Source organism: Peromyscus leucopus, chromosome 18 (assembly GCF_004664715.2).
Source record: "Peromyscus leucopus breed LL Stock chromosome 18, UCI_PerLeu_2.1, whole genome shotgun sequence".
Classification (NCBI taxonomy): Eukaryota; Metazoa; Chordata; class Mammalia; order Rodentia; family Cricetidae; genus Peromyscus; species Peromyscus leucopus.
In genome coordinates, this window is record NC_051078.1 from 3,457,716 (window position 1) to 3,478,864 (window position 21,149).

The window sequence follows — 21,149 nt, forward strand, 5'->3', positions numbered from 1 at the left end:
TTTCTTTTGTCTTGTTTTGCTGTATAAAAAAGATCCCAATATAAATGAGGGAGGGAAGGAGACAGGTACCCACCCTTTAGTGTAGAGAAACGGGAGGGCAAGAGGGCAGGCCTCACGAAGAGGAGGGGGGAATGTCATTAAGGCTTAAAATATTCTCTGTAAAAAAGTGGAGGACTCTCCACGGCCCCAGAGGAAGGCAGAGGTTGAGGTGTTGGCCACTCCACGTGTCCAGAGGCGAAGAAAGGCGGCCGCTCTTCTCACTCTGGGTCACTCTCTTCCTTGTGTAGGTAAGAGTGTTGCAGGGCTCGGAAGGCAGAGATCCGCTTGTGCGGGTTAAAAGTCAGCATCTCCTGAGGGGAGAGGCAGAGGTCAGCAACAGCTGGAGCGGGTGATGCCCACCCCGACACAGCTGTGAGAACTACAACCTCCACCACCCAGAGCTTGGTCCCACAACGGACTGGGCCATGAACAACTGTTGTGTTTTGTCTTTGTGTATGAAAATGTGGGCATGCACACGTACGTACGTCAGTGCCCACAGAGGTCAGGACAGTCTGTTGGCCCTTCCCTTCCACCTTGTTTGGGAGCCGTCAGTGCTGTATTTACCAGGGTATCTGGCCCGTGGGGTTCTGTCTCCACCTCCCTTCCTGCTCTGAGAGTGGTACAGGAGCTTGCCGCCACACACAGCTTTTACGTGGGTTTTGGGGATCTGAACTCGGGTCCTCACACTTATGCTCTACCCACGGAGCCACCTCCCCAGCCCATGCTGTGTCTTAACCCAATCCTGGCCCGCGCCCAGTACCAGCAGCAGCTGCGCTCCAGATTCCTCCATCTCCGGCACCACCGACTGCACCGGCCGAGGCTCCCTGGGGGGAAAGGCCCCTCGAGGCAGAGACACCTCTCGAGGCCAGTCGTCTTCTGGAGGCAAGCCGATGAGGCTGTGGGGACAGGACAACTCTGGTCAGGGGGGGGCCTTTCCTTAGTTTTCACGTCCAGGGCGAGGGCCAGCCGCCACCTGGAGTTCGGCAGAAACGATCCAGAACGGGAAGTTTCCTTCCTCCTCATTGGATACTTACTCAAAGATTTTGCCCAACTGGTCGGCTTCAGAGTTCCCACAGAAGAGGGGCCTGCGGCGGAAAAATATTCCAAGTCTATATTATTTCAAAAACAGGAGGACGATAACCATGAAGTGGCTCAGACTAGAGAGGCCGGAGGATAAAGGAATGTGAAGTTCCTAATCCCAAGACACTTCAGGAGTTTTGCCTGTCTGTATCATTTCTGGTTTTAGGCAAGAGGGTCAAGATGAACAGGGTAGGTTGGGAGGATGGCTGGGTGGCAGGGCACACGCCTAACACGTGAGGGTGTAAATTGGGAGTCATATGTACAAGCGCCATATGTACAAGAATGATCAAAAAAGGCACATCTTATTAAAGACTCCGGTGTATAGTGTAGTTTGGTGGTTTAGGGCATTTGTCCAGTGTACATGTAGTTCTGATTCCAAGCTCTCCCACCATAAACTACAGCAAAAGATTTGTGGAACTGAGCGGCTTAAGAGTTCCAAGACCTGAGCCGGGGCGGGGGTGGTGGCCGTGGCGCACGCCTTTAATCCCAGCACTAAGGAGCAGAGAGGCAGGCGGATCTCCGAGTTCAAGGCTAGCCTGGTCTACAGGAGGAGTCCCAGGATAGCTAAGGCGACAAGGAGAAACCTGTAGCCTCAAAAACAGCGCGTTTCAAGTCACGTACTTTCGACGAAACATCTCTGCAAAAATACAGCCCACGCTCCACATGTCCACGGGCGTTGCATAGGTAGACTGGAGAAGAACCTCAGGAGCCCGGTACCAGAGCGTAACAACCTAAACGGAAGAGGAGAAAGGAGGGAGGGTCCTTCTCGCCAATCGTAGCCGCGTGGCTCTGAACACATCAAGAACGAGACCCCTCAGCCGCCATGGGAAATCAAGTCCCACCCACAACCCCAAACTATTTGGGCTGCCATCTTTGTACTGACCACAGGTGTCAGGGCCATCTGGTAGCTGTAGATTCGGGCGAGGCCAAAGTCAGCCAGCTTGACTGTGCCGTTACTGGTCACCAGAATGTTCTCCGGTTTCAGGTCTCGGTGGACAATGCAGTTGGCGTGAAGAAAATCGAGGCCGCTTAGAAACTGCCGCATCAGATCCTGGTTTTTGAAGAAGAAAGCACGTAACGCTGGAAACCTAATCACATGCTCAAAAATCCCAACAAGTTCTGCTGCAAAGATCCCAGTCCGCCTCTCAATGTCCGCCCCACTCACCTTGATGGTCTCAACAGGCAATCCCGGTGGGGGTGCCTTGTCCAAGTACGTCCTCAGGTCCTGGTCTATGTGCTCAAACACCAGGGTCACCTTGATGTCTCGGTCAGTTCGGGAAGTAGCACAGACATCCATCAGCCTGACAAAAATAAGCGGTCCCCAGCTGGTCAGTCTTCTCTCAGGCCCCCCGCTCCTGACCACACCCCTGACTTACAGATCCTTTTTCTCTTTTCGCCCCCACTCCCAACCCAGTCCAACCTTCTCACCGTACAACATTGGGATGTTCAAAGGCCTCCAACCTCCTCAGTAAGGCCACCTCGCGAACAGTGCTGATGGGAAGGCCCCCTCCAGCTCCCCCTCCGTTAGGAACTCTCACACTCTTGAGGGCCACGAAGTGGCCGCTGTGGGGATCTCGGGCCTTGTACACCGTCCCGTAGGCTCCGACGCCGATTTCAGCCACGGGTTCATATCGCGAGGTAGCCATCATGCTGGGAGCAGGAGATCGCCTACAATCACAGAGGGCGTCGAACACTGAGCTCCCTTTCCCAGGGAGGAGGAGGGGGGCGCCCCAGCACTAACAAAGGAATTCCTGCCCCGAGACCGCACGAACCCGGCGGCCCATCCCCTCCCCGCGCCCGCAGAGCCCCGCGCCGCAGGTAACACAAAAGACTCCACCGAGCCCTCCAGCCACGTGATGAGCGTCCGGGAGGAAAGAAAGGAATGCCTTTCTCCGGGACGGCGTCGCGCCGGGCACAAAGAAGATCGCACAATGCAAATGCACGGGGGTTTGCACCGAGGACCCCACACTGCATTCTCTTAAAAAAAACAAAAAAATCACACCCCGGCCCGCGAGCACAGAGGCCCCACTCCCCGCCCCGGGGCCACCCCTTCCATAACCCATGCCAGCGACGCGCACCCGAGGGGATCCGGGGTGGGGGTGGCGGCGGCAGGGGACTGGCCGCCCCTCCCCAATCCCGGGACCGGGCTGCACTCACTCACCTCACGGCCGGCCGGGAGCTGCGGAGGTGGCCCTTTATCTGGGGCCGGGAGCCGGTGCCTGCGGCGCCATACACCGGGGATCGGTCCCGGGCAGCTGGACGCTACGGGCCCGACCATAGACACGGGCCGCGAGCTAGAGAGGCCCCCTCACCCCCACCCTCACCATGTGACCCGCTGCCAGAGAGGCGCGCGGAAACCGGGGGGGGGGGCAGCGGGGGGCGGGGCGAGCGCCGGACGTTCGGGGCACGTGACCGCCACCCATCCATCCATCCATCCGTGCATCCATGCATCCGTGCATCCATGCATCCGTGCATCCATTCATCCGTGCATGCGCAGTGGGTGACCCGGGGCCCGCGGCTTGGCGGGGAGGGGGGTGTCGTGGGGAGGGGGGCGAGGAAGAGAGAGAGAGAGGAAAAAAAATAAATAATCCGGGCGACCACGTGACCTGTTGCTATCCCACGTGACCCCCCGGGCTCCGCGCTGGGCAGCAGGGGCGTGGCTACGCCGCGCGGCACGTGACCGGCTGCCGTTCCCCGGACGGACGGACAGGCGTGGAGGGGGGGGGCGGGAGAGGGTGGAGCGCCCGGCGGTGCCATGGCAACCGGGCCCGCCGGCTCTCCACGGAGGGCTCCAGGCCGAGCCCGCGCGCATCTTCTCCCTCGCCTCGCGGCACGTCTGTCCGTACGTGGGCGGGGAGGTCCGGGGGCGGGGGGTGCTGGTGGGAGATGATGATCCTGGTCCCCGGGATGGGGCTGTCACCGTGTCACTCCCGCCGCCACGGGGGGAGCAACACGCGGGTGTGCGTCTTTGTTTTTACTCACTCATTCAACACAGTGCTGCTAAGGGCTTTTCCTCCTCCCGGTTGGTATGCGATGTGTTTTGTGTGGGTGACTCAGTCATTCGCCCTTTAAAGTCATGATGAGGAGATGGTACGTGCAGGAGGCAAGGTGTCTTAGGACCCAAGGAGCCCACGGTTTCTATCTGAGCAGGAAACGAGGATGAGAGGATGGACGGAAGAAAAGATTGACAGGCAGCCACTGTATGGGAAGAGCGGCAATGTGATGCGCACGCACACACACACACACACACACACACTTCCAACCCGTAAACCTCCCTGGGAATATGAAAAGCAGCAAGGAGTTATTGGGAATAAGGGTGCTTGATCTTAAAAAGCACTAAGAGTCTGTATTCTGGTTACATGTGTACGTGATTGTGCGTACGAACAAAGGGGTGAGCGCGTCCGAATGTCTTGGGTCGCTCTGCAAACCTGCGACTCCTCGTTGGTGTCACGTGCCTTTTTATTTTCAGTGCAGCTTTCTTTTTATTTCTTTTCTTTTTTTCTTTTCTGACTGACAGGGTTTCTCTGTTTAGCTTTGCGCCTTTCCTGAAACTCACTCTGTAGCCCAGGCTGGCCTCGAACTCACAGAGATCCGCCTGGCTCTGCCTCCCGAGTGCTGGGATTAAAGGCGTGCGCCACCACCGCCCGGCAGCTTTCTTAGGGCTACTACACTGCCCTGAACAGTATTTCCCAGGTGCTCTCTGGACACAGGAATCTAGACAGACAGAGGTAGATTTAACATTCCTTGAATCAGGGGCTCCAACTCCTTTATTGTCTCCCACCTTTTTGGGAATAAAGGTCCATGTACCCATTTGTGAGAAACTGCCTAAAATCTAGAGCTATTTATAAATTTTTTTTAGGTGGGCAGTGGTGGCGGCGCACGCCTTTAATCCCAGCACTCGAGAGGCAGAGCCAGGCGGATCTCTGTGAGTTCGAGGCCAGCCTGGTCTACAGAGTGAGTTCCAGGACAGGCACAAAGTTACACAGAGAAACCTTGTCTCAAAATAAAATTGGTTTTTGGTGCTAGGGATTGGAGTCAATGTTTGCTTTCGTGGTAAGCACGTGTTCAATCACTGCGCTATACACTCCCAGACGCTAAACTCTGAAATCATTTTGAGACAGTATTGCTGAGGGTGGCCTCAACCTCACAGCAATCCGTGTGCCTCGGCCACCTAAATGCTGTTTTTACAGACACAAGCGACGACTCTGGCTCTGATTTATTTTTTTGTGGAATTTTTGTTTTAATGAGACAAGGTCGCATAGAGTCCAGGTTTGGCCTTGAAACAGACAAGTAGCAAGGCTAGCCTCCAATGTCTGAATGCTTGATTCTGCTGCGGCATTTCACCAATAACTTCGGTTAGCCGCATGCACCGTCCTCAATTTCTTTTCCTTCTTTCACTCCTTTTTTCCTTCTTCATCGTCTTCTTCCTCTCTTTTTTAAAATACATTATTTTGACTTTTTTTTTTTGGTTTTTGATTTTTTGAAACAGAGTTTCTCTGTGTAGCTTTGGCGCCTTTCCTGTAGCCCAGGCTGGCCTCGAACTCACAGATATCCACCTGCCTCTGGGATTAAAGGCATGAGCCACCACTGCCTGGCTCATCGTCATCTTCTTCTTTTCCACAGTCTTGCCATGTAGCCCAGGCTAGCCTCAAACTCTCTGAAGTCCAAACACTTGGATTCCAGACCTGAGTCACCACACCCAGCCTGAAACCATTTTATTACCCGGTTTCTCTGTGTCGCTTTGGAGCCTGTCCTGGATCTTGCTCTGTAGACCAGGCTGGCCTCAAACTCACGGAGATCCACCTGGCTCTGCCTCCCGAGTGCTGGGATTAAAGGCGTGCACCACCACATCCGGCCCATGTATTCCATTTTAACTTCTTTTCTGATAGAGAATGTAACAGTGATGGGGCATGGTGGCATATGTCTTTAATCTCAGGAGGGGATTGGGAGGCAGAGGCAGGTGGATGGCCAGCATGATCTGTTTAGTGAGTTCCGGGCTAGCCAGGACTACACAATCAAACTTTGAGAAGGGGGTGGGGAGTGGATACACACACACACACACACACACACACATGTATGTATGTATATATATATATATATATCCACTATGTATATGTGTATATACATATGAATGTAGATATTACAGCATAGACTCAAAGATTAATAACGTAATCAAGGATGACATGGAAGGCTCATCAGGGCAGTTTCCTCTTCTGCCGCTCGGATGCTTCTTGCTGCCAAGGAGACTGTAAGAAGAAACTCAGGGCCCAAATTGGCTAAGGGGATGGAGAGGTGGGCGTTTCATTGGCTGCATTCCTAGGGCTGTTTGGGGTTTTTAGCTTTCTGAAAGGCTAAGTGTCTGTGAGCTTATTAAACTCCCAACACAGTTTTTTTGTTTTGTTTTGTTTTGTTTTCCCCCCAAGACAGGGTCTCACTGTGTAGCCCTGGCTGTCGTGGAACTTGGTAGACCAGGTTGGCCCGGAGCAGAGATTGCCCGCCTCTGCACCCAGAGTGCTGGGATTAAAGGCCATCACTAACCAGCTTTATTTATTTATTTTTGCTCTTGTGTGTGTTGGTGTGTTGGTTGGTTTTCCCAAGGCGGGCATTCCCTGCCTCATCTCCCCTCTCATATGAGCACACTGCAGCTTGCCGGCCTCACAGGAAGAGCTAGCTCCCTTTGTCTGCTAACTCACAGACTTGCCCCATCCCTGCTTCCCTCATCCGTCCGCCCAAAGCACTCGGGTGTCTTGCAGAAATATCCCTGCCTTCCTTCGCTACCCCTTCCCATTGAGGAGTCTTCATTTGGCAATCCGTCCCCGGTCCAACTGGCTCCCTCCCTCCCTCCTCTGTTAATTACTCTTTTACTAATTAATTTTTTTCTCAGTGTCTTTGACCCAGTGGGTTTCCCGGGAATCCTTTTTTTTTCCCCTCAGCTTCACAAAGAGGCTGAGAGAGAGGTTGTAAATATAAAGGGGGAAAAAAATGGATAGGCTGGTAGTAGCTCTAGGGGTCAACTTGAAACAAAGATTTAAGCGTGTGTGTGTGTGTGTGTGTGTGTGTGTGTGTGGTGCTCACTTCAGAGTTGTGGCGCTGAGGGGCAGGGGGAAATGGGGAAAGACACGCCCATCGCCTGGCGTCCCTTTTTCTGCTCACTCACCACCTTCCCACGTTAGAATCAGTCGCTTGGGCCCCCCCACACACAACCCGATTCCACTCCTGCACACCCCCACCTCCCCAGTCCCGCACCCGGCGGGCGGCCCCCTCTACAACCGTGTGTGTGTTACTAGGGTCCCTCTCTGGCCCGCTCCGCTCCCGCACACCTCCAGCCCCTGGCCCGGCTCCTCCTCTGCACGCTCCCATTGTGCACACACCTCTGCGCCTCGCTACACCTGCAGCCCCCGGCGCCGACGGCGGCTCACCTTCCAGCCTCACTCCCACCCGCGCGCGCACACACACCTATTCTTCCACCGGGGTCCACACTCCCGCCCCCCCACCCCCCGATTGGCCACTCCCCTCCTCCCCTCCTCCCTCCCTCCCTCCCGGTCTCGCACACTCGCCCCGCCCCTGGGGACACCTGCTCGTGCTGGGCAGGGCGGGGATGCGCAGCCGCGGCCCCTTCTCCTCCGCTCCCCCTCCCCGCCCCACCCCTCCCTCCATCCCTCACCGGCTCCCCGGCTCCCGCCCCGCCCGCCCGCCGCTCCGGGGGGGTCTCCGCCGCCGCCGCCACCGCCACCGCCGCCGCCGCCGCCACCACCGCCGCCGCCGCCGCCGGAAGGAGCCGCCATTTGCCACCGCCGAGCGCACGGGCCGAGCCCAAGCCGGATCCGGGGAGTCGGAGCGGGACTGGGGCCGGGAGGACGGCGATGGGGGGCGGCCCCGCCGCAGGAGGACCGGGGCGCGTCAGCCCCGGCGCGCGGCCGGCTCCGGACCCCGACCCGCGGGGCGCGGCACCCTGAGCCCCTTCCCCGCCCCCCTGCCCCTGCCCCTGCCCCTGCCCGGGCCATGCCTGCCCACCCTGCCGTCCCCGGGCTGACGGCCCTCTCGGCCCCGCGAGCCCTGGAGCCCCGGCGGCGGCGGCGGCAGCAGTGAACGGCGGCGCTTGCAGGCCGCGGAGACCCCCCCGGCCCCGGCCCCGGCCCCGGTCCGCGCGCGCCCCGTTCCCGGCCTCGTCCTCGCCCCTCCCCCCCCCGGCGCCCGGGACCCCCCCACCCCTCCCCACCCCGTCGCTCGCCGCCCCCCGCTTCCTCCCCCCCCCCCCAACACACCCGGCGCCCCGGACGATGCTCAAGTCTCGGCTCCGCATGTTCCTGAACGAGCTGAAGCTGCTGGTGCTGACGGGCGGGGGCGGCCCCGGGCCGAGCCGCAGCCCCGGGGGGGCGGGGGAGGCGGCTGCGGCTGGGCGCCCTTCGCCGGCTGCTCCGCCCGGGACGGCGACGGCGACGAGGAGGAGTACTACGGGTCGGCCGAGCCGCGGGCCCGGGGCCTGGCCGGCGACAAGGAACCGCGGGCCGGACCCCCGCCGCCGCCCGCGCCGCCGCCGCCGCCGCCCCCGGGCGCGCTGGACGCCCTGTCGCTCAGCAGCAGCCTGGACAGCGGGCTCCGAACCCCCCAGTGCAGGATCTGCTTCCAAGGCCCGGAGCAGGTCAGGCCCGAGCAACCTACCTGGCTGGGCAGGGAGGGCTGGGGGGTGGGTGGGGGGTGGCTCGCACCTGGGGTGTCCGCCGAGACCGGAGCAGGGGGGCGGGGCCTGGGGGAGCTGGGCGGGACCCGGGACCTCGAGTGGCCGGGCTGGAGACGCCTGGAGTGTGTCGAGGGGGGGAGATTGGGGCAGGGGGAGTCGGGGGTCGCGTCCGGGGGTGGCTCCCAGGATGGGGTGGGGCTGCCTCCCGGGCAGGGCTCGGGATCTCGGTCATCCAGGCTCAGGGACAGCTGTTAGCACCTGCTCCCCTCACCCTAGGGTGGTCGCCCTTAGCCGAGGGGACCCATTCTTGCCCAGGTGGGCCGAGGGGAGCGTTCCCGTTGGCTCGCCCCTCGAGGGCAGGGGCGGGCCCCAGGACCCTGCCCTCCCTCGCGCAGCATGCCCTCTGGTCTTCTCCCAGCCCGCAACTTTCCGCCCCATCCTCAAGAGCCTCTCCTTTGTTTAATTTTATAGGTAAAGTTGTCCCGGGATAGTGCCAGAGGGCAGCCCCCGTGCAGGGAGAGGCGACTGCTTGCCTAAAGGGGAGCGAGCGCGTTCCGCCCTTGCCCCCAGAATGTCCCCCCCATTCTAGTGTGGACGCCACGATGGGTTTTACTCACCCCGGTTGGCACCGGATCTGTATAACTGGAAGTACACAGTGGCGTGGGTGAGGGAGGCGTAGCCCGGCCGCCCTGGCTCTCTCCCCTGCCTCCAGATCCTAGGGAGAGGTCGTCGCCTCTTCAGGCCATCTCTGTCACCTTTGCAAGGTCTAGGAAAGGAAGGGAGCGAGCACACGGGCTCCCCTCCCACCCCACATCTAAATAAGCCCTCTGGTTGGAGAAGTTTCTCTCGAGCTCTGACTTCTTACTTTCGCCCCGCTCTGGGTGAAAAAAAAAAGCCCGAGCTGTTCCACGTAGTGGTGGAGGAGCTCTCCTCCGCAGGGGTGCGGCGGGGCGGCCGCGGGGGTCCCCGGTGAGCAGGGCTGACCGGGGCCCTGCCCTCTCTGCCCCCAGGGGGAGCTCCTGAGCCCTTGCCGCTGCGACGGCTCCGTGCGCTGCACCCACCAGCCCTGCCTCATCCGCTGGATCAGTGAGAGGGGCTCCTGGAGCTGTGAACTCTGCTACTTCAAGTACCAGGTCCTGGCGATCAGCACCAAGAACCCGCTGCAGGTGAGGTGCCGGGAGCGGACCCAGCAGGGGCAAAGGCCCGTCTCATCTTACGGTTTTCCCCAGAGCCACCACCTCCTCCCACCACGATGGCATTCCAAGACGCCGACTTAACATCCTGGGGCTAGTCTAGAGAACTCAGAACAGTGTTGAGGATGACAGCGAATGTCGTTGGCTATACGTTAACTCTTTTGACTAGGTGCCATTATTACGCCCGTCTTTATAAATAAGGGCACTGACCCACGTAGAGTAAATACTGGTCTAAAATTACTCAACTAGTTAGAGATGGAATTAAGATTGGAGTTCCGCCGGGCGGTGGTGGCCCACGCCTTTAATCCCAGCACTCGGGAGGCAGAGGCAGGCGGATCTCTGTGAGTTCGAGGCCAGCCTGGGCTACCAAGTGAGTCCCAGGAAAGGCGCAAAGCTACACAGAGAAACCCTGTCTCGAAAAAAAAAAGATTGGCGTTCTGTGTTTGGGTTTCAAAGCGCTTGTCCAGCCCTGCCTTTCTAGAATAAGCTAGAGAAATGGTGTCGGTAGTGTCTCATCTTAGGTGTTCAGTCCCGCCTGAAGAGTTTAGGGAAGGCTTCTGCAGCCTTCTCTCCAGGGTTGCCCACCACCCCACTGCCTGTCATCCTCCCACACAGTGGCAGGCCATCTCCCTGACCGTCATCGAGAAGGTCCAGATTGCCGCCATCGTTCTGGGCTCCCTCTTCCTGGTCGCCAGCATCTCCTGGCTCATCTGGTCCTCGCTCAGCCCTTCAGCTAAGTGGCAGCGCCAGGATCTCCTCTTCCAGATCTGCTACGGCATGTACGGCTTCATGGATGTGGTCTGCATAGGTGAGGGCTCCTCCCCCTCCCCCCCCTCCCCCCCCCACCCCCCACCCCACCCCGCACAGCCTTTGGGTCCCACGATCGTAATTCCACCGCTAGAGACCCGTTAGGGCTACCCAGGGGCCCCGTCCTCCGTAGCTCTGTCTTCCCGGTCTGCAGGCGTGCCCGCGGCAAGGGCCTGTGGCCTCTGTGCCGGCAGCAGTTCACCCCGGTTTTCTCGTCCCCGTTGCCCAGGCCTCATCGTTCACGAAGGCTCTTCCGTCTACCGCATCTTCAAGCGCTGGCAGGCAGTGAACCAGCAGTGGAAGGTCCTGAACTATGACAAGACCAAGGACACGGGAGGAGATACAGGGGGAGGGACGACGGGGAAGCCAGGCCCCAGGACCTCACGGACCAGCCCCCCGGCCGGGGCCCCCAGCCGGCCTCCAGCCGCCCAGCGCATGCGGACGCTCTTGCCTCAGCGCTGTGGCTATACAATCCTGCATCTCCTCGGACAGCTACGGCCACCGGATGCCCGTTCCAACTCTCATTCTGGCCGAGAGGTTGTGATGAGGGTCACCACGGTCTGACCTGGACTCCAGGGGCAGGGATCTCAAGTGAGGGCGCGCCAGCCGGAGACGAGCTCTCCCGGCTGCTGCTGGAGGTGACGGCCTAGGCAAGGCGTGTGGGGCACAGTGGCCCCACCACCGAGGATCTCTGTGGACAGCCTCAAGCTCGGAGACATTGTCAGGCCTCTGCTGCCCACAGGGTAGAGACGCCTGGATGACATTCCAGCTCCCACTGACACCACCTCATACTCATCCTGAGGATGGCCAGCAGGCAGGCGGGGAGAACAGCTTGCCTTCTTGGAGAGAACCATCTTTACCTCAGCTCTAGGGCCTCCAGTCCCCTGGCTCCACCATGGTGACTTGGTAAAGGGAGACCAATGCCAGAAAAACAGGGGCCGTAGACCCCCCCCATTCCCCACCCCATGGCCACAGGGCATCTGGCAATAAGACTGGTAAACATTGACCTCCCGTTCCCTGCATGAGGGCGGGGGGACTTCCCCCCTGCCCCACCCCCCATTGCATGGGGGAGGGCATAAAGAATCATTTATATGCACGTGGAGACTCCTTTCTCATCTGGGGCTTCTCTGAAGGGCTGGGGGGTGCGGGGAGGTCCCCAGCACAGATGACAGGCCCAAGTGTAGCAGTGCATTTGGAGCTGGTGGAGGGGCTCCTGCTGGCTGGTGAAGAGTTCCCACTGGCTGCTAGGTGCCAGAGCTCGGAGGGGGGCTGAGAAGGGTGGACTCGCCACCTGTGAGTTCTACGATTTAGGAAAAAAGACAAATCTGAGCTTTTTTTTTTTTTTTTTTTTTTTTTTTTTTTCTTCTCTTTCTTTTTCCTGTCTACCTCATAGACTTGGAAAGAGGATATTGAGGGACGGGTTAAATGCTATTACAAAGAAAACTGATCATGGTATAAAGAGAGTTCTGGACTAGTTGCTGGTCCACTTATTTCAAGCAATAGGTGGGATAGCCGATCCCAAAGTCTGGTTTTTGTCGGAAGCGGCACAGAACTTCAGCATTTTTGAGTGAGAAAATAGATACTGAAACAAAAGAGGAAATAGATACAGTAACTGTGCAGGACAGTGGTTATTGTAGGAATGAGAACACTTTTGACCCTCCAAACATTGGACATGGTGGGGGCGGGGACTGATACTGTAGCCACTCAGCCTGCTCTAAGAACACCTGTGTTCTATCAGTCCTTTCTAGGTACTGTGTCCCCCAACCCCCCAAAATGGTGTGCAATGGACATGGACTCATTTTGCGTGACAGGGAAGGAAACTCCTCCCTCAGTGTTGTGTCTTTAATTCCAGTTGAAACTGTGGCAGGTGAGGGTCACAGGTCTGATCCAGGTGTGTGCCCAGCTGGAAGGTAGAAGCATAGGGGAGCTATTGTTTATTAGGGAAACGATTTGGGAAAGGTGGGTCCGAGGGCTGGGGGTGTGGGTCAGTGGTAAGAGGGCTTGCTTGGTGTGCATGAGGGTCCCGGGTGTAACTCCCATGCCACCAGAAAAAGTATGTGGTCAGCTTGAAGCTTGGTCCCTTTCTCCTGAAGCCGGGTGGCTGGGTATTATATGAATGATGGTGTCTTTTAAGTGAACCATTCATGAGCAATTAAAAAACTTCCTTCATACATTGCTAAAGTCAGAGCCAGAGGCCTTTCTTATTACTGGACCTCTAATGGAAGGTTCTGTTCTGCCCCCCTCTTGGGGGAGGTTGGGAAAAAATGCTTGTCTTTTAACAGCCCACCTACCCTGAAGCCTTCCTCCATGCCTCTCCAGAAAAAAAAAAAAAAAAAAAGGTGGGTGGGAAGGGCCTTTGGCTGCTGTCCATGGTGCTGGCATCCTTTGGTGGTGCTGGCATCCTTTGGTGGTGCTGGCATCCTTGTTTGGCTGTGCCGGGGGTCTGACTGACTTCCAAGTGAGAAGAAGGTCCTGAGAGGATCGGGGTGAACAGGGAACCGATGCAGAGCTCTCCAGCTCTCTCGTAGGAAATTTTTACCAGAGACTCACCCCTCTATTTCCTCCCACCAGGGGACAGAGGGGGTCGACTTTATTGATCGGTCGTTAACAGAAGAGTTGGTGGTGATCGGATGGGGAACAGAAAATCAGTGATTGCTAATGTCTGTCCTGGCAGAGAGGACTCGGGTAGATAAGTCACACATGCGGCTTCTGGGCCAAGCCTGTTCCTCATGGCGGCCCTTCATGGAAGCTTGGGCATACTTAAGAACACACACACATATATCCGTGCGCTCTGAGTCCCAAAGGCCTATTTCTTTCTCTCCTTCAGCACCAACGGAGGTCTTGGGATGGGGCCCACGCGCAGCTATCAATATGATCTCTTGCCTGTCTCCGAATTTACACAGACCCTTGTCCAGGAAAGGGGTCGTGGGCACTCTTGTCTCTTCAAAGCGGCATTTCTGTCACTGGGCAGCACAGGGTGTAGATCCCTTTTTGACTCCAGGGGAACGGGTCTCATAGCTCAGGCTGTACTCTCCCTTCTGGCTCCGATCTGCGAAACCTCAGGTATTTTACGTTCAAGTTAAACTTGGTGGTGGGTGAGCAGAAGCGGATACCGAGGTCACAGAAGAGATGGGGGAGTGGGGGGCGGTAAGGAATGTACAGAAACCTTCTCGGTCTCTGCACAAGGCTTCCAGGCATGCATGCCCTGTTTCTCTAAATCATGCATGATTGGGTCTCTGTGGGAAGTCTGCTGGCTGACGGTTTCTGTGGTTAGGGAGCCATGTCTTGGATGGGGCAAAGGGAAGTGTGAAGGAGCTAATTGGAGGGAGAGGGAGGGGAGGAGGGAGAGGCAAGCCCTAGCATGGGGAGGGTAATCTGGGGTACAGGGGGAGCTGTGCACAGTGCTGAGAGATTCATAGGGATGGAGGATGAGTTCATCTGTAGACATCACAAGGGGAATACTGTGTGCAGCCCATGAGGGTGGCCAGAGAGTGCTGACTCAGAGAAACAGAGGTTCTCTTGGCCTGGCCCCTTCTCCTGCCCCAGGCCTCCGGGGCTCCTGGCCCCTTCTCCTGCCCCAGGCCCCCAGGGCTCCTGGTCCCTTCACCGTGGGCTTTCATCCTGCCTGGCTGACTCCATCTCCCTGCCTGAGTCCCTGTCTTTGAAGGAGGGCAGAGTGGACATTCCAGGATGCCCTTCCATTCTGGTAGTCCGAGTTCCAAAAGCTCTTTTCTCACCAAGGGTCAAGCCGCCTCTAACCCAGCTCAGCAGAACGCTTAGCACCCAGACCCATGTTACAAGTTAGCTCCTACCCTTACTGTTCCCCACCACCTCTTAATCTTTTCCAGGAAGCTAGACAAGACTTGGCGGTTCCCACTACAGACAGAAACATGTCTGGGTTTGTCATGAAACACTCTTCCAGAGGGACGATCCAGACCTCCCATCGTTAAGGGAGTTATTTCCAGGACCTGAGAAGTCAAGGGTGGGAGATGGGGGTCAGAATCTTGCCAGGAGTGGGAGAAAAGTATACCCAAAGCCAAGGAGTAGACATTTTATTTTAAAACTTAATAATATAAATTTTTTTCAATATAAAAAAGAAGACAGGCTCGGGGCATGGGGCAACCCAAAAGATGGGAAGTAAGACGTGGAGCAGACCCACTTTAGAGGTAAGGGGAGCTTAAAAAAATACCATAAACTAGGCTAGGGCAGATTCATTTTCCTAGGGGCAAGCTGGAGAGAGAGAGAATAGGGTGGGCAGAGCCTGGTGAGGCTTCTCCCTTCTTCCACAAGGCCTAGATTCAATCCGAGAATCTACGTGGTGCTGCAGAGCCAGAGACAGACCCTGAAGGGATGGATAAAGACTGATAAAGCTGGAAGTGGAAGTTCATGTCTATAACCCCAACACTTGGGAAAGTGAGGTAAAGAGGGCTGTGAGTTCAAGGGACAGCAAGGACTATATAACAAGACTCTGTCTCAAGAAAGAAAAAGAAAAGAAAAGAGAAAATCCCAATAGACTGAGAAGGCTTCACCACTCTTCTCAAAGAGCTCACATGCTTAGAAAGAGGCACACACCAGATGCACAATCAGGGAACGCATGCTAAGGTCAATGCTTAGCCAGGGCATCTGTGAACACTGTAAGCCGGGGAGGACGGGTGGCTGAATCCCTCCCCAGGCCCCCCAGGGTTATTAGTTAACATCTGAGTTGGCCCTTTGAGGATGTGTTAAGATCTGATGGCTTTGGGCCTTGAGGAATGAGCAGGAGAAAGGATCACGGTTCTGTGAGGACCCACTGAGTCAAGCCAAGTACACGCTTTACACATAAGTCAGGTCCTACGTCCTGAAGTTTGTTCAGACAGCAGGCCTCAAGGGGAAGTGTGCCTCTAGTGCCTAATAATGTCCCGTTAGGAGAGGGCGGATGACAGCGCTTCCTTCCTTCCAGACGACTATCTGTCTACGAACTGTAGGTTGATGCTCTTCTCGGGTACCAGGACAGTCCGGGTCATGGGTCTGACTGGGAGAGCACCTGGCTCAGGCAGCACCTCGAAATGTATCAAGATCTAGGAGGGGAGAAGAAGGTTATCACGATGGGTGTGTCTAGAGTGGGTGCCTGATGGGTAAAGAACATTGTGAGCATCCGAACGGCAACTGTTGGGGTGGCTGGCGTCTGTGGCCAGGGAGGGCCTTCTTGAACCGGGCGGGCGGTGGTGGCGCACGCCTTTAATCCCAGCACTCGGGAGGCAGAGGCAGGCGGATCTCTGTGAGTTCGAGTCCAGCCTGGTCTACAGAATGAGATCCAGGACAGGCACCAAAACTACACAGAAAAACCCTGTCTCAGGAAAAAAAAAAAACAAAAACAAAAAAAAGAGCCTTCTTGATCAACGAGGGAGGGCAGGAGGAGGATATGGAAGGGAAAGCGATAGTCCAAACATCTTCTCTTATACTCCAGGCCTCTGTCAGCGGGACTGTCTGCTAAGCTGTGTATGTTTTGCTCTGTTTGGCAGAGGACGAGAACACCCATGATGACTGGGCCTTTCCAGTCAGGGCACGGCAGGAGCGCTGGACTACTGACCTGGGCCAAAGCCATTTGTAGCTCCAGCTCGGCCAGGCGTCTCCCGATGCAGCTGCGTCTGCCAAAGCCAAAAGGAAGGGACGCAAAGGGGTGCGGGGCCGGGCCTCCCCCCAGCCAGCGAGCTGGGTTGAAAGAGTCGGGCTCCGGGAACTGCGCAGGGTCCCTTGAAGTGGCGTAGTGACAGAGCGAGACCAGCGTCTGGTGGGGGGACAAATGTGGATGGGTCAGTTCGGCAGCCAGGTTTAGTGTCCACACGTGCAGTGCTAGCCCTCAGGAGACAGAAGCAGGAGGAAGGTGAGGTCAAGGCCAGCAGAGGTTATATACCCTCCCCCTCCCCTCAAAAGCAGAGTTATCCGTTTGAGCCCGAGAATGCGGGGTGGGGGTGGGGTATGAAGAAGAGGGTCTGTGGACTAGTTTAAAATTAGGCCCAGGTTGGTGGTGAAGAACTTTCTTTACTACTCCATCATATCTTAGGAAGAGGCATCTTGATGGGGGGGGGGGTCTGGAAAGGCTTTGGGGAGAGTTCGAGGATGGTTTGGGCCCACGGGGGTAAGGAATGGCTGAGCAGAAGGCTCTACTCACATTTTTGGGGATAATACAGTCACCTACTCGGATGTCTCTGTCTGGGACACGGGAATTCCCAGGCACCACAGGGTACAATCTAGGTCACCAAACAAAAGATGGCTTCAGCAAGGTGAGGCTGGGGGGACACAGCTCCTCCTCCTCCTCGGGGAGCCGAGTGCCAGTTTTCTCTCTTCTCGCTGTCCACTCCCATCCACGGTCAGTTCTCCTCTAGTGTTTTCTCCAGTTCCTACTTGTCTTCTCCTCCCCCTCACCTTAACACCTCCTTGATCACAGCCCTCAACAGGCGGAGCTGGGACAAAACCGCGGCTTGGGGGTGGGCGCGGGAGCCAGGGTCCACAGCAGCTGTGATCTCAGAGTGCAGTGCAGACTGGACATCGGGGTGCCGGGAGAGCTCATAGAGCGCCCAGGAGAGCGTGTTGGATACCTGGGGGAACAGGGGAGCTCGTCTGAGGTGTCAGACGTGGTGGGGATCCTGGGGAGGGAGTAGGATAGGGAGGGGGTGGTCAGGGACCAAAGAATTACTAAGGCCAAGCCTGTACGCGTGACCAGAGTGGATGCCCTGAGTCAGAAAAGTGGTCCTAGAGCCCGGGGGAACCTACACTCCGGAAATGGGACTAGAGAGAAGCTCACCGTGTCCACTCCGGCCAGCAGGAGCTCTGTCACGTTCCCCACAATGGACTGGACAGACAACTTCTCCCGAAAAAGGAAGTGGGTTAAGTGATGCCCAGACGGCACGTCCTCCTCAGTCTTCTGTTTCCTCACGTCTGCTTCGCTTTCTCGCTGCTCCACGTGCTTCTGGGCTGAGAAGGAAGGCACACGGACGCCTCACGATGCTGATGCAGCTTTGGATACCCCAGCACCGCCCCCACCACACCCCCACCCCTCACCCCCACACTTCTGTGCCTTACCAAAGGCAAACATCTGGTTCCAGTCTCGGCAGAGGCGGGCCCAGGGTCCGGGTACAAGGCGGTGCATCCAGTTGGGCATCGCCATGGTCAAGAGTGTGGACACAAACACCGAGCCCACCGCGTGGATGAAGGTCTCGGTGTCCGCAGGTACTTCGGCCTCCAGGCAGCCGAGGCGCGAACCCAGCAGCACCGCGCCTATGCCTGGCCGGAAGGGGGCGCAGTCAGACGTCGGGCGTCTCGGGCTCAGAGCCACCCGCACCTGTCCCGATCTCCGTTTTAGGGATTCACCTTCTAAGCCAAATTTGTAAAACTCTCCCGCCACGTCCTGGACTAGGTTGGGTAGCCCAGAGCCACGTCCCCGCTGGCGCCTGAGTCGTCGCACAAGGTCACGGACCACGTCGTCCAGAGTTGCGGCGTAGCCAGCGGCTGCTTGAGGCCGGAGGAGCAGCGGGGCCAGGAGGCTTCGGAGTCTCCGCCATTCTTCCCCATCCCTGCCCGGGTGCGGAGAGGGCGCCGCCAGGGAGGTGAGCGTGTGTGGAGGACGCCAGGGCAACCAGAGGGTATTGCGCCTGTTCCCTCGGGGTGGAAGAACCTGCCCCTGCCCTCGCCCGTCTTCCATCTCCCTTCCTCTTTACTCATTTCCTGCCCGTGGATGGGAGTGGGTTCTAGGGTAAGCGGCGTCACAGATGCTTACACGCCATCCAGATGCCAGTAACACTCGCCTACCCCACGGATTCTTAGGATTCAGAGGTGGGGCGAGGTTGGGAGGACTCGGCTCTACCTGAGTTTGGATAGTAAAGACTGGAGAACCCGGGGATGCCAGAAGGTTGGTGGGAACGGCCGACCTCCCTCCAAGCCCAGCTTGGCTGGATACAGGAGTCGGGCAGGGATGGAGGACTGGAGGTCAGGGGGTCGACTCACGCTGTTAGCAATCCCGGAGCCCGCTGGTAGCGGCGACGGTGCTCTGCCCAAGATGAGAAGCTGCAGCGCTCTGGACAGGGACTCTCTTGCCGCAGCAGCTGCTCCACAAGCGCAGGGCAGGCCACATACACTGTGCGAAGTGTCCCGAAGCTGCCTGACCATATTGGCCCGAAGCGCGCAGCTCCCTGCACCTGAGAACCCGCGAGGAGGACATCTGAACACCTGGGAGGGTGGCTCTCAGTTTGGCTTGTGACAAGGCCAAGGGCGGTGGCTAGGCTTGGTTAAGGGGAGCTTTTCCAGGGCCGGCCCAGAGGCGGCAAACTTTTTCTTCCACCCCATGAAAGTTTGAGCGTGAATGGCAAAAACAGATTTTGCTTTGCATAAAGCAGACATTTAGGACTTCCTTTTAGTTATCTGGCTCTAGCCTAGGGGGAGCCGTTTCTTCGGGGCTCCTCTGCTAGATTGCACCTCAAGATGAGCCTCCAGGAAAAGAAAAGGAACGGAGCTTTGAGCCGGATCTGCAGGGTAGCACAATGCTCTCACTCCTCCTGCACTGCACTGTTGTCCTGGATCTGCAGGGTTTCCTTTCTATAAAGGGAGAGTACATCCCTTTGCCGGATGTAGGGGTAGTAAAACAGTCTCCAGTTCATTACCCACAGGTACCCATTCTCACTGGCTCTCCTTTCTGTAGTCTTCACCATGGTCCTTTCTGCCAGTTCTCCCAGCTCAGTCCCACCAATGGCGAGGACAACCCCTCTTACCTGCAGTTCATGTAGCCGGGACAGCCCACTTTTGCAGAAAAGTTCTGCCAGGAAGCTAGGCATAGAGGGCCCGGGGATGTCAGACAAACTCCGGAGAACTGAGTCAGAGCCTCTGGAGGTCAGCGAGGAGGAGGCGGCATCCAGCTGTGGAGGCGGGTGGACCCGATGGAGCACCCTGGAGGCGAGCTTAACTGCCTGGGTCATGTCTTAGGTTCGGGGGAGTCAACCGCAAGTCTCCAGAGCATCTTTCGCACTTGCCTGAACCCCTTTATAACCCTTGGCCCTGGAAGGGAAGATGCCCTGCCTCTCTCCAGCTCTTCAGCCAATCCCTGTTGCAGGGTGGTCTGTGCTGGATGGGGCACGGCACCCTCCAACAGTGGGCGGGGCTAGGGCTGACTCCTGGCTTTTGGGTCTCATGCGGTACCGATTCCTATTAGCGCTCCTCTGTCTGGCCCAGAGGCAGCAGCCTAAAGCAGCACTCTCTTCTGGGAAAGGCTACTTCGGCTGGATTTCAGAAGACAGTACCTCATGTCCTCATCACTTCTCCGGGGAGCTAAGTCTCTTGGGGTCCAATCCTCCATTCTCTATCACACCCTGAATGGGAACTAGGTAGAAGGTAGTTTCAGCTGTCCCCATCCTCTTGGCTCCTGGGCTTGCCCCTTCTGTTGTGGGGATTACCAGCACTGGACACCTCTCTCCTCCTTCGCCTAACACGCAGAGGCAAGACCACACAGGGGTTAACGGGTTAAAGCGGTACCAGCCACCTTCATCTTTTTTTTTTGTATATATTTTTTTATGTACATGATTTGCCTGTATGCTTGTGTAACATCTGTCTGGGGCAGTGGAAGTCAGAAGAGGGAGGTGGATCCCCTGGAACTGGAATTATGGGAACTGAACCCAGGTTCTCGACAAGAGCAACAAGTGCTCTTAACCATTGAGTCATAGCTCCAATCCCCACCCCACCCCCGCCTTTTTAAAAGATTTTTAAACCATGCACACGCATGTTGGTGTGTCTGTGCGAGTGCATGTGTGCACAAGAGTGCAGCTGCCCAGAATCCAGGAGAGGACACAGGTCTCCTGGAACTGGAGTTACAAACAGTGGTGAGCCACCCACCTTGGGTGCTGGGAATTCATCTCGGGTCTTCTGAAGAGTGCTCTTATCCACTGGGCCATCTCTCCAGACTCCATCTTTGTTTTGTTTTTTAAAGATTTATTATTTATTATGTATACAGTGTTTCTGTATGCCTGCAGGCCAGAAGAGGGCGCCAGATCTCATTACAGATGGTTGTGAGCCACCATGTGGTTGCTGGGAATTGAATTCAGGACCTCGGGAAGAGCAGTCAGTGCTCTTATCCACTGGGCCATCTCTCCAGACTCCATCTTTGTCTTTTGGGAAAGGGAATTTCTTAACTCAACAAGGCCCTTCCTTTCAGACATGGGAGTAGGGTTTGAGAGAAATGAAGGAGTCTTAGGGCCAGCAAGATGGCTCAGTGAGGAAAGGTACTTGACACCAAGCCTGACGACCTGAGTTTGACCCCAGTGACTCCATTACACTGTGCTCTTCCCATTACACACGCTTGTGCACACCCTCACCGCCTGCACACA

The 21,149-nt window shown here is 57.0% G+C and overlaps 3 protein-coding genes across 4 annotated transcripts; 1 reads left to right on the forward strand and 2 right to left on the reverse strand.

The window, feature by feature from the left end:
- On the reverse strand, nt 1-3,481 carry Cdk4 (cyclin dependent kinase 4). 2 transcript variants are annotated; one of them, XM_028886282.2, is made up of 8 exons: nt 3,281-3,481; nt 2,548-2,787; nt 2,285-2,420; nt 2,003-2,170; nt 1,741-1,850; nt 1,074-1,124; nt 800-935; nt 1-350 (listed from the first exon to the last, which is right to left on the reverse strand). In XM_028886282.2, the coding sequence occupies exons 2-8, from the start codon at nt 2,766-2,768 to the stop codon at nt 258-260; spliced, it is 915 nt and encodes a 304-aa protein (XP_028742115.1). In that variant the 5' UTR covers nt 2,769-2,787; nt 3,281-3,481; the 3' UTR covers nt 1-257. The 2 variants fall into 2 exon arrangements, with proteins under 2 accessions (XP_028742115.1, XP_037052607.1); XM_037196712.1 differs by lacking the exon at nt 3,281-3,481 and adding an exon at nt 2,957-3,078.
- A 4,903-nt stretch (nt 3,482-8,384) lies between these two features.
- Nucleotides 8,385-11,899, forward strand: Marchf9 (membrane associated ring-CH-type finger 9). The gene is given in 5 exon segments (XM_028886285.2): nt 8,385-8,463; nt 8,466-8,761; nt 9,811-9,966; nt 10,609-10,801; nt 11,030-11,899. Coding segments are annotated over 5 exon segments (1,044 nt in total). The 5' UTR covers nt 8,385-8,399; the 3' UTR covers nt 11,365-11,899.
- Nucleotides 11,900-14,870: 2,971 nt separating this feature from the next.
- LOC114704779 (25-hydroxyvitamin D-1 alpha hydroxylase, mitochondrial) lies at nt 14,871-19,771 on the reverse strand. The gene is made up of 9 exons (XM_028886200.2): nt 19,545-19,771; nt 18,784-18,974; nt 18,151-18,353; nt 17,863-18,063; nt 17,585-17,754; nt 17,206-17,378; nt 16,952-17,030; nt 16,370-16,567; nt 14,871-15,857 (listed from the first exon to the last, which is right to left on the reverse strand). The coding sequence occupies exons 1-9, from the start codon at nt 19,746-19,748 to the stop codon at nt 15,744-15,746; spliced, it is 1,533 nt and encodes a 510-aa protein (XP_028742033.1). The 5' UTR covers nt 19,749-19,771; the 3' UTR covers nt 14,871-15,743.
- Between the last annotated feature and the right edge of the window lie 1,378 nt (nt 19,772-21,149).

Bases quoted from the DNA above. Each gene is read 5' to 3' on its own strand.
- LOC114704779 (XM_028886200.2), bottom strand. From the start codon at position 19,748: ATGACCCAGGCAGTTAAGCTCGCCTCCAGGGTGCTCCATCGGGTCCAC. The intron at 18,354-18,783 runs GTGAGTCGACCC...GCACCCGGGCAG, and splicing joins GCTCCGGGATTGCTAACAGC to GGATGGGGAAGAATGGCGGA. The intron at 17,755-17,862 runs GTAAGGCACAGA...CTTCCTTCTCAG, and splicing joins GAACCAGATGTTTGCCTTTG to CCCAGAAGCACGTGGAGCAG.
- Cdk4 (XM_028886282.2), bottom strand. From the start codon at position 2,768: ATGATGGCTACCTCGCGATATGAACCCGTGGCTGAAATCGGCGTCGGA. The intron at 1,125-1,740 runs GTACGTGACTTG...TTTCCGCCGCAG, and splicing joins GCAGAGATGTTTCGTCGAAA to GCCCCTCTTCTGTGGGAACT. The intron at 936-1,073 runs GTAAGTATCCAA...CTGTCCCCACAG, and splicing joins CAGTTGGGCAAAATCTTTGA to CCTCATCGGCTTGCCTCCAG.